General features: G+C 33.9%; 1 protein-coding gene across 1 annotated transcript; it reads left to right on the top strand.

Moving 5' to 3' along the window:
* Positions 1-225: 225 nt before the first annotated feature.
* LOC100810646 (histone H3.2) lies at positions 226-920 on the top strand. The gene has a single exon (XM_003546627.5). The coding sequence runs from the start codon at positions 305-307 to the stop codon at positions 713-715; it is 411 nt and encodes a 136-aa protein (XP_003546675.1). The 5' UTR covers positions 226-304; the 3' UTR covers positions 716-920.
* The last annotated feature ends 14,411 nt before the right edge of the window (positions 921-15,331 follow it).

Below are 15,331 nucleotides of genomic sequence, written 5' to 3'. Positions count from 1 at the left end.
ACCCGAACCCGCCCTCTTTTTGATTCACGCCGCTAAAAAATTGAATTTACCGCCTCAATAACATCAAATCTTATTGGTCCATTCACGCAGGCACGGATCACAATCCTAACCGTCCATTACTAACTAATCAACGCCTCAAATTCTATCCTCTCCACAACACAAATTTGCACTTCCCGCTTCTTTCTTCATAGTTTCCTGCAACTGTATAAATAAATCCTCACACTACTCCCTAATTCTCACAACCACTCAAATCTCAATACCTCAATTCTTCGCTTTAACGAAAAAGGACACATTTTCCCTTACAATGGCACGAACCAAACAAACTGCGCGCAAGTCCACCGGAGGCAAGGCACCTCGGAAGCAGCTCGCCACAAAAGCCGCCAGAAAGTCAGCTCCGGCGACCGGCGGAGTGAAGAAGCCGCATCGGTTCCGCCCTGGCACGGTGGCGCTGAGGGAGATCCGGAAGTACCAGAAGAGCACGGAGCTCCTGATCCGGAAGCTCCCCTTCCAGCGCCTGGTGCGCGAGATCGCGCAGGATTTCAAGACCGATTTACGGTTTCAGAGTAGCGCTGTTTCCGCGCTTCAGGAAGCGGCGGAGGCTTACTTGGTAGGGTTGTTTGAGGACACTAATCTCTGTGCCATTCACGCCAAGCGCGTCACCATCATGCCGAAGGATATTCAGCTTGCGCGGAGAATTAGAGGCGAGAGGGCTTGAGGATTTTTTAATGATTTGTCACTGCTAGGATACGTTAAAACTGGATCTGGTTTATGTAGTTTGTGGTTTTGGTGTATTTATTCGACCGTAAGGGTTGTGGTTGTTAGTATGAAGATGTAGAGTTAACATTATCTGGCTAATTAGTTGGTTAATGTTTACTTTGAATTTGCTGTTTGTGTGAATGAATTAAAAGGGTTGATTGCAATGGATTTTGGTTATTTTTAACCCTTTTTACATTTTGGCTTGCATAATCATGAATTCCCATTTGAGTTTTGAGATTGATGATAGCTGCTTTAACAGTTTTTGTGAGGTGTTGGGGAGGCAATTTTGCTTAAGCAAATTATGTGCGGTAAATACTTGTTTTTGAATGCAGATTGCTATACAAATAAATATAAGTGGTAGTTAAAATTGTATTCATTTTATTCATTACCGGATGACAGTGGTGGAGCCAGAGTATTTAAGTTGGGGTGGCCCAAATACATCAAATATCACTAAATTTCAAATTATAAATTTATGAAAGTAATATTGTAATGTACAATTTTTACCATCGATTCAGGCTTCCATTCTTATATGGCCTTCCTTTTGCCGGTTAAGTAATTTTTTCTTTTTCTTCTTATATAATCTAATGAAGCAAAATTGTTTTTTATTTTAGAGGGGTCATGGCTCCCTTACAGCTTAAGGTAGCTCCGCCCTGGCTGGATGACTATGGAAACCTTCATGTATAGGAAAATAATTTATTTCGTGTTTGATTCTTTGTAAATATTTTTTTACTAATGGGGGTCATGCAGGACAAGCTCTATCCGCATTATATATAATTCGATTTGCTACTACTTAATTGTCTTATTTGGCTGGTCTGTTTGAAGACACCAACCTCTGCCATTCACGGTAAATGCGTCACCGCTACGATATGTTAAGTTGTCTTCACTCTAGGTGTTTTAGGTTTAAATCGGATCCAGAGTTATTCATATGTTTATATATATATAAAAAAATCAGATTTGAAACACTAGTTTGAGATTTGAGCAGTTTACTGTGTAACAGTTTTAATTTGTTGATTATGCGAATGAATGAAAAATCTGATTTTAATGAATTTGGTTCTTTTTTATTGATTTATTTCACTTTTGAGTTTTAGTTTGCTATAGGTGTGTGCTTTTAGATTGAATTTGTCAAAATTGTATTGAAATAGTCAACAATTAATTTATTGAAAAATGTGACTAGGGTCACGTGGAGATTATTAATTAAGATATATGGTTGTAACATTTGGCAAAATCACCATATTGGGTCACTTTTACAAATTAATTATCAGAATGAGTCTGTTTCATTCTTATTTACCAAGGGGGTCTGCTATTATAATACAAAGTGCTTATCTGAGGGGCGTGTTCTACCAGAACGCGATACGTGGCGTGGCTTGTAGGCTTTGGAAAGCGGTGCTGACTGGGCTGGAAGCACCCTGCACCCAGGCGCTAACGCACACACACACATATATATATATATATATATATATATATATATATATATATATATATATATATATATATATATATATATATATATATATATACACCCCCACCCCCCAAGCATCCCCTTTGTTTTGCTTCTCCTCCCCAGCAGTCCCCTTCCCGTGAGGTTCCCCCTTCCCCCACAGGTTTTTTTTTTTTTTTTTTTGTATTTTTAATTTATTTAATTTATATAAATTGTTATATTTTTATATATATATATATATATATATATATATATATATATATATATATATATATATATATATTCTGTAGCGAGGTTCTCCCCCCTGTTTGCAGGTTCCCCTTCCCCTGTTTGGTTAGTTTTTATTTTGTGTTTTTAATTTATTTAATGTATATAAATTTTTATATTTTAATATATATATATATATATATATATATATATATATATATATATATATATATATTTTTTTTTTTGCAGATAGACAATTTATATTTTTTTAGTGGATTTATTTGTAGAGGTAATTATTATTAGTTTGATAGTGTGTTACATTTTTAGTGCTTTGTTATATATTTTTGTAGGTAGATAGGCAGTTTAAATTGATATATATTTTTAGTGCTTTGTTTTTTATTTTATAATAATATAAAATTGTTAATTATTGTTGAAGATAATTATAGATAATAATATTATTATTTAAATACTATATAAATTGTTATATTTTAATATTTATATATATATATATATTTTTTTTTTGCATATAGGCAGTTTATTTTTTTTAGTGGATTTATTTGTAGAGGTAATTATTATTAGTTTGATAGTGTGTTAGATTTTTAGTGCTTTGTTATATATTTTTTTGATGATAGGCAGGCTGTTTAAATTGATATATATTTTTAGTGCTTTGTTTTTTATTTATAATAATATAAAATTATTAATTATTGTTGAAGATAATTATAGATAATAATATTGTTATTTATGATTTGTTATTTAAATATTATATTATTTTTTTTGTTAATATTTAATGATATTAATTATAATTGATGTTATTTGCAATTGTAAGACTTTGTTGTTGTTGGGTTGATAATTTTAATTTCTAGAATATAATTTTAATTAAAATTAATGATAAATATTACTATAATATTGCTATTGAGCGTATTTAAATATTACATAATTAATCATAAAATCATTTTTTTAAAAATTGAACTTACCTTCAACATTATATATTAACAAAATAATTTTGAAGAAATTTTTTATTTCAATTTACTGTCATTATAATTCATTTACTTAAATTATGTGTTCATTTCTAAAATTTAAATTATGTAGTTTTTTAGAATATTGTTTGCGTACGTATTTAAAATGTATTTAAATATATTGTAATTTATTATTAATTATTTATGATATGTGTGATTATTAATTTTTTTCTTTTTATGTAGGAGTTTTAATATGGCAAGTTCGTGATCATCTAATCATTATGATGTGACATCTGGACCATTAGAGGATGATTTATTGTGGATGCAAAAAAGCCATATATCACAACATATTTGGAATGATGCTAATCAAAGGACGTTAAAGATTCGATGAGCTACACCACTGTACAATCATAGAGAAGCACCGCCCGAGGAAATTATTCCTCTATTACAAGTTTCGGGTTTGTACCCGATAATGAAATTGGCGCAGTTGAAGGTAAATGGAGCATTAGTTAATGCTTTTATTGAAAGGTGGAGGCCAGAAACACATACATTTCATTTGAAGTGTGGCAAGACAACTATTACACTTCAAGATGTTTCTGTGCTACTTGGTATTTCTGTGGATGGAAGACCTCTAACTGGCAATACAAATATTGATTGGTTTGAGTTGTGCCATGAATTATTGGGTGTCATGCCTGACGATGATGTAGTTGACGGGAACTCACTTTTATTGAGTTGGCTGACTTCTCAATTTGCAATTATTAATGATTTTATAGGCAACCAACAATGGCTTGAAAGATTTGCTCGAGCTTGGATCTTAAGATTCATAGGAGGCGTGATGTTTGTTGACAAAAGCAGCAAAAGGGTGCCAATGAGATATTTGCAATTTTTGAGAGACCTTAGAGAGTGCAGCACTTATGCATGGGAGCTGCTCTTTTGGGTAACCTTTATAGAGAGATGTGCATCGCAACTGACTATAATGTTAAATCAATAGGTGGTTTCACTCTCTTGATAATTATGGGCATGGGAACGATGCCCAACGTTAGCCCCGTCATTTATTCCTCCACAACAACAAAATGCACCACTTGCCTACAAGTATACTTTCCTTTACTATTTTGAATTGATAATTAATAAATATGGTTGCTTCATGTTAATCATTATTGTACGTAACATTTTATTTTGTTATTTGGTTTTTTGTGAAGATGGTTGGGAGGTGAATTGCATCACATAGGCAATGACAATTTACTTGAGTTTCGTCGTAAATTAGATGTCATGAAACGCGACGAGGTAATAATTGTTGGATCGAGTGGCCTCAGAATAATTAAGAAAGGGGGGGGGGGGTTGAATTAATTATTCCTAGAACTTTACCAATTAAAAATTACTCTTTTAAGGCTTTTACTAAATTGTTAAGAGAAAGAGGAGTAGAAGAGAAACTTAACAGAAAGTAAAAGCGGAAATTAAATGCACAGCGGAAAGTAAAAGAGTAAGGAAGAAGGAAACAAACACACAAGGATTTTTATACTGGTTCAGTACAAACCCGTGCCTACCTCCAGTCCCCAAGCAACCTGCGGTCCTTGAGATTTCTTTCAACCTTGTAAAAAACCTTTTACAAGCAAAGATCCACAAGGGATGTACCCTCCCTTGTTCTCTTTGAACCTAGTGGATGTACCCTCTACTAGAATTGATCCACAAGAGATGTACCCTCTCTTGTTCTCAGTCAAACCCAAGTAGATATACCCTCTACTTGTACCACAAAGGATGTACCCTCCAATGTGTTAAGACAAAGATCTCAGGCTATTACACCTTCGATACTTTGTGAATGGGGATACAAAAGAATTCTCAGGCGGTTAAACCTTTGAACGCTTTTGTATTAGGGAATGGGAAGAATCAAAAGAATTCTCAGACTGTGTCGTTTTGAATTCTTTGACAAGGGAGAAGGGAGACACAAAAAAATTCAGGCGGTTAGTCCTTCCTTCTTTTGGAAAAGAGAGAAAAGAGACACAAAAAGAATTCAGGCTATTAGTCCTTGGCGAATTCTTTTTGGCAAAGGGAGAAGAGAATGAAAAGAATGAATAGCACAAGTTTTCAAGGTTTGGAAAACCAGAAAACTTCAGAAAGCTTTTGGTACAAAGAAGAAGAAGAAGTTCAAAGAGATTTCAAGAGATTCAAGGCTTGTAAAAGATTGTATGAGTTTGTTAGAAAGATTGGAAAATGATTGATTCAAAATGCAAAAACAAAGCCTTGCTTTTATAGACTCTTCATGTCTGATCAAGAAGACAATTCAGAAGAGTTATAACTTTTAGAAAAACTTAAAACTCATTTGAAAAAGTCAAAACCTTTTTGAAGAGTTACATCTTTAGATTTTTCAGAAACAGACATTGGTAATCGATTACCAAATATGTGTAATCGATTACACAAAGCTTTTGAGTGAAACAATGTGACTCTTCATATTTAAATTTGAATTTCAACGTTCAAGGACACTGGTAATCGATTACCAAAACATTGTAATCGATTACAGCCTTTTGAAAATATTTGGAACGTTGTAAATTCAGTTTGAAAACATTTTCAAACTTATTTTGCTACTGGTAATCGATTACAACAATATGGTAATCGATTACCAGAGAGTAAAAACTCTTTGGTAAAGGTTTTGTCAAAAACTCATGTGCTATTCAAAGTTTTGAAAAAACTTTTTAATACTTATCTTGATTGAGTCTTTTCTTCATTCTTGAATCTTGAGTCTTAAATCTTGATCTTGATTCTTGAGATCTTGAATCTTGAATCTTGAATCTTGATTCTTGATTGTAGGCTTTCTTCTTGAGTCTTGAATTCTTCTTGATTCTTGAACTCTTGACTTGTTCTTGATTCTCTTGAGATGGATGTTCTTTGATTCACTTGAGCTTTTTGTTCATCACTTTTGTCATCATCTTTTGTTGTCATCATTGTTATCATCAAAACACCTTTGAATCATTGTTGATTCATCATGAAGCTTTGCTTCCACAATAATTTTGACATTTGTTTATTAAATGATGTTGTAATTGTTACTTAATTTATTAAATTTAACTTTTATATGCAATTTGTTTGGGTCCCTTATGCTGGACATGTGAAAATGAATTTGAGTCAAGTTTGTTTTATTGGGTCTGTATTATGAATTTATGTAGTAAATTGTCCACATTGACAGTAGCGCTCATTCAAGTTAACTGCCCATTTATGTCCACCTCATTGAGTCATAGGGTCGAAAGCCTCCTCAACCTCAAATATTATTCTCTGAATATCATATGTCCGAACAATGTGATAACAAGTCTTTTCTTGATTTTCCCGAAGTTTTTTCATGACGTGTGAGCAATATATTTGACCATCGTGTATTTCCCTTTGTGCTTGACGACCGCGATCAACAAAATACTTTCGACACCTACTGTATGTTGACTTCACAAGGGCAGTTATTGGTACATTGCGACATCCCTTAAAAACTTTATTAACACATTCTGATAGATTGGTTGTCATATGACCGTATCTACAGCCTTCTTTGTCATATGCCATTGTCCATTTTTCTTTTGAGATCTTCCCAATCCATGCTTTTACTGGGGGACTCAGCTCACAAAATTTATCAAAATTTCTATCAAAAATATGCTTACACGGGGTGTATCCTGCACATAATAAATTATCCACATTAGTCAAATTTGCATAAAAAATAACATATGTTATATATGAAATAATATATGTTAGATATGAAATGTTACCTAATTTTTTTAACATTTCTTTTTGTTTCCCATTCTTAAACTTGTGATTAAAATTGCTTGCAATGTGGCGCACGCAATACACATGATACGCATGAGGAGGTTGCCACCCAAGTGCTTCATTCGCAACAGCTGACTTTATACTTGCATGACGATCAGAAATGAGACAGATACCATCTTTATCTGTGACATGTTTACGCAAGTGTGCCAAAAACCATGACCACGCTGTTAATGTTTCTCCCTTAACCACAGCGAATGCAAGCGGAAGAACATGACTATTTCCATCTTGTGTTGTTGCAATTAACAGCGTCCCGCGATACTTCCCATACATGAATGTACCATCAACTTGTATGACTGGTTTGCAATATTTAAAAACCTCTTTGCATTGACCGAAGGTCCAAAAGACTCGATGAAACTGTCGGTGTTCACGACTGACAGTATTGCCAACAACAAAATCATCATCACAAATTTGATAATACGATCCTGGCGAATGATTTTGCATGTGTTTCAGCCATGACGGAAGAACGGCATAAGACTCATCCCAGTCGCCATATTCAATTGTTATTGCCTTTTGCTTTGCCTTCCACGCTTTCTTGTAAGAAATGTTGTAATTAAACATTCCATTGATCCTCTCTTGAATCAAAGAAATCTTGAGTGACGGATCTTCTTTGATCATCCCTATAAAAATAAGTACGAAAAATTATTGTACACCACACCAACAAACACAAAAAAAGGATAAATAAGAATGAAAATTTATAATCATACCTAGTACACAAGTGGCAATCAAATCAGAATCCAATTTATCATGGTCTTGAGTTATACTCATATTCAAGCAACTGTGTGGTCCTCCCCATTGCGTAACTTTCCATGTATAAGTTTTTTTTGATAAAATTGCCCTCATATAAAAAGGGCATGGGATGTCATCGCTTCTATTTTCACAACAGATGACATATTTCTGTGATTTAGATTCAACAACTTTGAAACTTTGATGCACTTTCATTACATATTGTTGTAATGCATTTTGTACTGCGCTTTTGGTATCAAATTCCATACCAACATATAATTCTTGACCCATATTAAAATTTGATCCCATATCTAAACCACAAATTTCTTCTTGGTCAGGATGACTCCAATTAATATTACTATAGTGAGAAGCAGAATCCCAGAATAGAGTCTGACTTCCACCTACAAAAACAATATACCAAAAATTTATAATTCAAGGGTAGCGAATTGTTTAAATATTATAATATTTATTTATATATAACAATAAATATACCTTCTCCCGATTGCACAACTGTAAGTGGTTCGATCAAACGGGCAGCTTCATCATCTGTGTCAGACATTTCATCAATATCCTCATCCTCATCTAATGAGTCCTCAATGTATGAATTAGATATTAAATAATCATCATCATCAAAATCTTCTTCTGAATTTGTTCCAACTGTTGCACTACCCGATTCATTGTGAGACATATTATTTCCGCATGATAACAATGAATTTGTCAAATTAATTTCAGAAGCACCCGCAACATCAACTTCAACACATAATTCTATGACAGACATTTCTTGTTGTTCAAAACTTTGAATCATTGTTTCAACATCTTCATCGTCACAAATTTGCAGTGCAATATATTTACCTGCAACTAAAAATCTACAAGTGATAGTAGATATACTTTCATGTTTTTGTAATTTTACCTTGTCGTGTATCCTTTTTTTTTTAAACTCTCTAAACTAATACCACACTTTATTTGAATAGCTTTTTTAGGGCCTTCAAATGTGATACCATCATCAGTTTCGTACATCTTACCATTTAAATAGACGAGTGTAATAATTGAATTCATTTTTCAAAAATATACCTACAATAAATAATTAATGTCGTCAACAAACAATAATATAAAAAATATATTAACATAACATAAATTATTAACCTAAAATAAATTAACAACAACAAATTACTCTAAATAAATTAAATTACTGTCACAACAATTTCCTACTTCGCACACTCATGACGCAAAACAATCGACATTTATTTTTAATGTCTATGTATAAATTTTGGTTATTAAAAAAATATACCAACAACATCAATAATTATGAGCTTAACTAATAATAATAATAATGTGCTAGACATAAAAACTACTACAATAAATAATTATTGTCATCAACAAACAAATATAACATAATTATAACAAAAAATTAAATTATTAAGTTACCAAAAATTACTAATTATCACACAAAAAATATAAACAAAATTACTATTTCATTTTATAGTTCTTGTCAATTTGTTTATGCACCTACAAAATATAATCATTATTATCATCAAAAAAATAAATATTAATTAATGCTATAATGTATCGAAGATAAAAAATATTTACTGGTTTTGAGCAAAATTTCTAACCGGTATAAAGCGCTTCAACACGTTTCAACTCAGCTCACTTCAACGATTTCGTATGAAAATGAAACGGAGGGGAAGGGGTTTTATAGGGAAGAGGGATGTGCCTGGGGGGCCCACCACTAGTGGACGCGCCTGACAGGCTACCACTAGTGGTCGCGCCAGGGGCCCCACCACTAGTGGTAGCGCCTGGCAGGCCACCACTTCCACCCCTGTCCCATCATCCTGTCAAGTCACGCCACGTGTCGCGTTCTGGTGGAACGCGCCCCTCAGGTAAGCGCTTTGTAGTAAAATAACAGACCCCCTTGGTAAATAAGAATGAAACAGACCCATTTTGGTAATTAATTTGTAAAAGAGACCCAATTTGGTGATTTTGCCTGCAACATTCCAATTTTTTTAGGTGAAGTTTTATGTGAAAATTGTTTGGGCTTGATTGATATACACTGGAATAGTATTACTCTTAGTGAAATAATGCATGTAAGAGATATAATCATCATTAGACAGTTAAATGACCTAGATTTAAGTTTAGAGCTTAGAAATAAATGGTTTAGATGTAGAAATCCTTAGTCAAACATCAGTTAACAAAAGTCAATTACAATTTAGGAAGTCAAAGTAATGAGATTTTTTATTAATGACAGTTTAGTGATTAAAGGCTTTTAAGCTAATATTAGAGATTTATACTAATTCATGGAAGTTTAGAACATTAAGTGTTTAGATGTGAGAAACTATTAGTTTAAATAATTAAGGAGGAAGAGAATTCATTTTCCATTCACTTCAATCATTTTTAGAATGAGTCTATTACTTTAGAACCAATTTAGAAGTGGGAATTAATTAGGGACTAATTGAGAGTTCAAGTCTTTAAGTATAATTAGTTTGAATAGGAAAAAGAGAGGAAAAAATCTAAGGGATCCACATGTGGGTCCCTATCAAAGGGAGAAAGAGCTCACCCCCCTTTCCCTTGTGCTTGGTGCCATCGGCCATAGAGAGAGGAGAGGTTTCTTTTTCTTCTCTCTTCCTCCATTGTTGAGGGGCTTCAAGGTTCTTGAAACTTTAGGTGAGTTTTCCCCAACCTCGTCTCATACTCCTCTCCTTTTCCCCCCTTTTTCTCCACCCATTAAAGCCTCACATCCCTCTTTGTTCCATTTTTTATGACTAAGCTCTAGGAGAGACCACCCGCACTCATCTCTTTGCTTCCTTGTGTCAACAAAGAGGCGAGGGAGGAATATTCAATTTCTTAGGATCATGTCATGTTGCTAGGCACTTGAACTTCATTTATATGATGATATTTGCATGTTGAACCCAAATCCCATAATCTAGATCTGTGACACTATGTTTGCTGAGAATTGAATTTGTAAACTCTGGGTTCAAATTTGAGTCCCTTGACCTCAAAAACCTAGGAAAGCGTACAAGATTAGGGCAAAATATGTGTTCCTTGACCTCAAATTTTTTATGTCTCATTTAGAGTTGTGTAGCCTTGGGTCTGTTTTTGAAGTTTTTGAATTTGAAGTTGGAATATGTTGATATGAACTTCAAAATTGAACTTATTAGGTCTAAGAACCTATGGTTAGATATAAAATACACCTCATTTGAGTTAGTATAGCCTATGGAACCATGATTTCAAGTTTTGTGCTTTTTTGGTAAATCCTGCACTGTTTTGAACGAATTGTACATATGGGATTGTTTTCTGTAGATTTTGACCATGGAATTTAGTTCCTCATGTTTAAAAACATAGGATTTGATATAAAATTTGCATGAAATGGATTTCTACAACTCTTGGAGTTTAAGAAACAAGTTTGTGAACTTTAGAGGTCAAGTGCAAGGCATTTTCAAAATATGACCAAATAGGAGTGGATTTGGAGAATTTTGAGTCTAAAACTGAATTCCTTACATCCAAAAACCTTGAGAAACATATATGGTTTCCCCAATTGGGTTTTTACATCAATGAGAATGTTGATTTTAAAAGCGGATAATTAAGCGTAATTTCAAATGAGAAAGTATCTTATATGTGTAGAATTGCATGGGAAATATGATATGAATTATGGATTGAATTGTTTGCTTTGATTGAGAACTATTATTTTTTAGTCAAAAGACATTTACATCCGAAAGAATGATCAAGATCCTTAATTATTTTGATTAGATACAAACAAATACAAAGGGAATATGTTGCATGATCTGCATTTGATGTTTTTCAGACGATAAGTGGATAAGATCATGATTTGATATTGCATATGGTATGATATTTAATACTTCATTTATTACTCTGTGTCTGAGATTTTGTCTGCAAAAACATTCTCTTAGGATCTGTCGAATCCTATAAAGAATAAATGAAGTCAACATTTGATATACCATCAAAAGACAAGCTCAGCTATGCACAAGACCTGCTCTGACATAAAGGTGTGACTGTCTACTGCAATCTCTTGTACATGCAAACCTTAAAGGAATAGCTCTCTACATGAGGAAAGGGCATGCATTAAATGCACCAAACGACCCTCTTCCATTATGAGACGAAGATCAAGTGAATATTTATCCATTATGAGACAACGGATTCTTGAAGACGTGATCTATATAAACCAGAAAACTTTTGAAGACTTAAGGAGTTGATTTTGTGCAAATATTTCTTTCTCTTATTCTTTAACCAATATTTTTGATTATTCTTGTAAGAATAGAAAAGCTCTCAAAACATCTTGAACATCCTAAGAGAAAAAGACAGTGTTTAGATTGTTTTATATGCCTGTAAGACAATTTTATGTTAGTCTCTGAGCCATCACTCATCACAAATCTTTTTTGATTTGTTTAGAGCCAACAGTGGTTAGGTAGAACAAAGAATACTGGGTGTTGATCAAACTTAGGGAAGAACTTGATTTATAATGGACAAAAGTGGTCCTAACATAATACTTGTAACTCATGAAAAGTTAGTGAAACTTGGTGGTTTACCAAGAATTGCACACAATCTTAGTTGTAGAAACGAACCAGTATAAATCCCTATGTTTGTTTATCCTTGCTTCCTTTTTGTTTGTTAGTTGACGTTGGGTTTGAATTGTGTTTCAACAGTTATAAGATAAATTGCATTTTTGAAAATTCATTTTCTCATTGTCTGAAGTGTTTTTGTGATAAAGGTTGTCTTTCTTTCTTACAAAGTTCTCTATACATATGAAGAACCCTATTATTTTCAAAAAGATTTGATATATTACGTTAAATCACAATTCAACCCCTCCCCTTCTTGTGATATTTGCCTTTACAATTATGTTGCTTGATTTGACTTGTTATGATTAAATGTTGTAAGACCAAGTGAGTGTGACCACTTGGCAAGGCATGTTGCATGATCATAAACTATTGTGCTTTGGGATTAGGTTCGGGGGTGTTCGATCCTCGATAAGTTTTATTTGAATGTCTTGTGATGAATCAATATTTTGGATGGGTAATTATGAATGTGCAAGTGGTCTTGTCCACTTAAAAGGCCATTTTGATGATGACCCTAGAGAGGGAAGAAAATTATTTCCCCTCTTCTTTTGTTATGTTTGTGTATGTGTGCACAACGGAGGATACTTGTAGTCGGGGACTTCATGAGGATTGACACATATTACGAGGAAAGAATCGAAGAACGAGGTAGTGTGATTATGTTAGAGTTATTATTGTGTTGGGAGTTGGGGCATGACCCTATACTCAGTGGGAATACATTCTCTAATGTCTATTCACAAGTACCAACACAACCATCATCTATACTTCTCATCATGAAGAATGAGTGAAGATTCGTTAAGTAAGGGTAGATGACACACCGTAGATACATTCGGGGACGGTCCGAATGGTTCAAAGGAACCTAGGGGAAATGTTGAGTGATGATAACCAAAAAGGCATTTTTTGGTTAGATCGGGGGACTCACGTGCCTCACTTGACATTCTTGACTAGAACAAAGTTGTATCCATGATTGGTGAGAGTGTCATGTCTTGTATCAACATGTGATGTGTCCTCCCAATCATCATCCATATGTTGCGTAAGACAATGAAAGCCTGGGAGGCTTAGTGGCAATGTTGGGCCCAAAATAGTAATAATGTGAGAGTAAAATGCAGAATAGGATGTTGTGAGTGATGTATGCTAGTAAACCATACGTGGTGATTGTTAGGTCATGTGTGGGACTTAACGTCTAGGTTTGTGGTTTCAAATAGGATCGAGTACTCAACCCTTACACCAACATTTTCAGGTTCGGATGATGAGCATCAGGACAGATCTTTGCTTGTGAGTTAGCATCTTTAAGTGTAGAATGATCCCTTCGAGAGTTCTTCATCGGATTCTTGTTGGTGGGTTCACTTTTGTCTGACATGTACCTTCTTGATGACACGGTTATGCGTAGGGCTTTAATAGATGACTACTCTGAGACTTAGGTTTTCCGCTTTGATGTATTAATTTGAATCGGCCTAGGTTTCAGGAACTTTTATATGTGTTTAATCATCTTATTTACTTACTATTTACCTTTGATACTTGTTTACTTATATTTGGCGGTCATGGAGGCTCATTTCATATCTTTATATATATATATACATGATGTTATTTCAAAGATGTAAGGCGTTATACTTGAAGTTTAACTATTTATTATGCAAATCAACTTGTGGCTTTAAATGAAACAAGAATTTGTAAATATATACATATGTTGCATATGATTTTGAAAATAGATCGTTTTCTTTTCAAGTTAATAGCTTTCATTAAAATGAAAAGGGTTGAGGAGCCTTCATGAAAAGTTTTATTTCGGTGAAAATTTACTCTGTCTTTTCATTTTCTATTACAATATTTATGAAAAGACTTTGAACTCACTTATTTATAAAGATAAATAAAAGGTATTTGAAGTATATTTGTAAATTCATATTTTAAGGTGTTACAATCATGATCTTGGACCATACAATAATTTATTCATTTAGTATCGAATCATCGATTCCTATTCCTAATTCCAATATTGAAAATTGTAAAAAAAAATCCTATATGGGAAATTAGGTGAGTTTTGTTGTATTGAATGTCGAGTTAGACATAGTATTATTTTTCTCTATTTTAGTTTTGGTTTCCTGGCATGCATTGCGCAAAAATTACGTGATTCAAAAAGTATTCCAAGAAACCAAAACTAAAATAGAGAAAAATACCTACCATGTCTAGGGTGGTCCACTAATGCAAGTGGTTCACCAGGGACAAGTTTTACTGGTTGTTACACTCATTTAGGTTTCAAGATTATATCCTACACTCACTATATGTGATTATTCCTCCCCCAACTACTTTCTTCCCCTCTTTCCTCCACAAGTACTCTCAAATGTGTTGTGTTCCGACTCTCGCCCAGTGACGACCGATGAGGTCTCCATTGACAAAAATGTTCAAGGCGACATTGTTGAAGGCAATGGGCCGCGCGAACAGCGAAGGATAGGAACTTCCTTCTCCCACTATCAAAGAAGCATCAATTTTTGATTTCATGTAATGTGGTTACCATTGTCGGCGAGTCCAACAGCCATCACCTTCCACGAAGCTATGCACAAGTAGTTCCCATACTCCCTTTGTGTTTATATTTGTTAAATAAGTTCCTTTCTACCAATTTTGACGGTTGCTTCTCGATCCAACCATCGTGATGTTGGAACAATGAGAAAGAAAGATTGTTATGGTAGATTTTGATTTCAGATCTCGTCAAAGAAGTGTACCCATCAGAGTCCACGACATTGCCTTTTCAAGTGGACCCGATGGCTGGGGTAGCTGCAAGCCCGACAGTAGTGCGTTTCCGACAAGTCAAACGTCGAGGTAATGGTGATGAAGGAAGGAGATGACAAAAGTGGGAGAGAGAAGGGGTTGAGGCAAAAATAATGTGAACGTGCTTACAATATATGGTG

Source organism: Glycine max, chromosome 15 (genome assembly GCF_000004515.6).
Source record: "Glycine max cultivar Williams 82 chromosome 15, Glycine_max_v4.0, whole genome shotgun sequence".
Taxonomy (NCBI): Eukaryota; Viridiplantae; Streptophyta; class Magnoliopsida; order Fabales; family Fabaceae; genus Glycine; species Glycine max.
The sequence above is the reverse complement of the archived record's forward strand: the minus strand, read 5'-3'. Positions and strand labels throughout refer to the sequence as shown.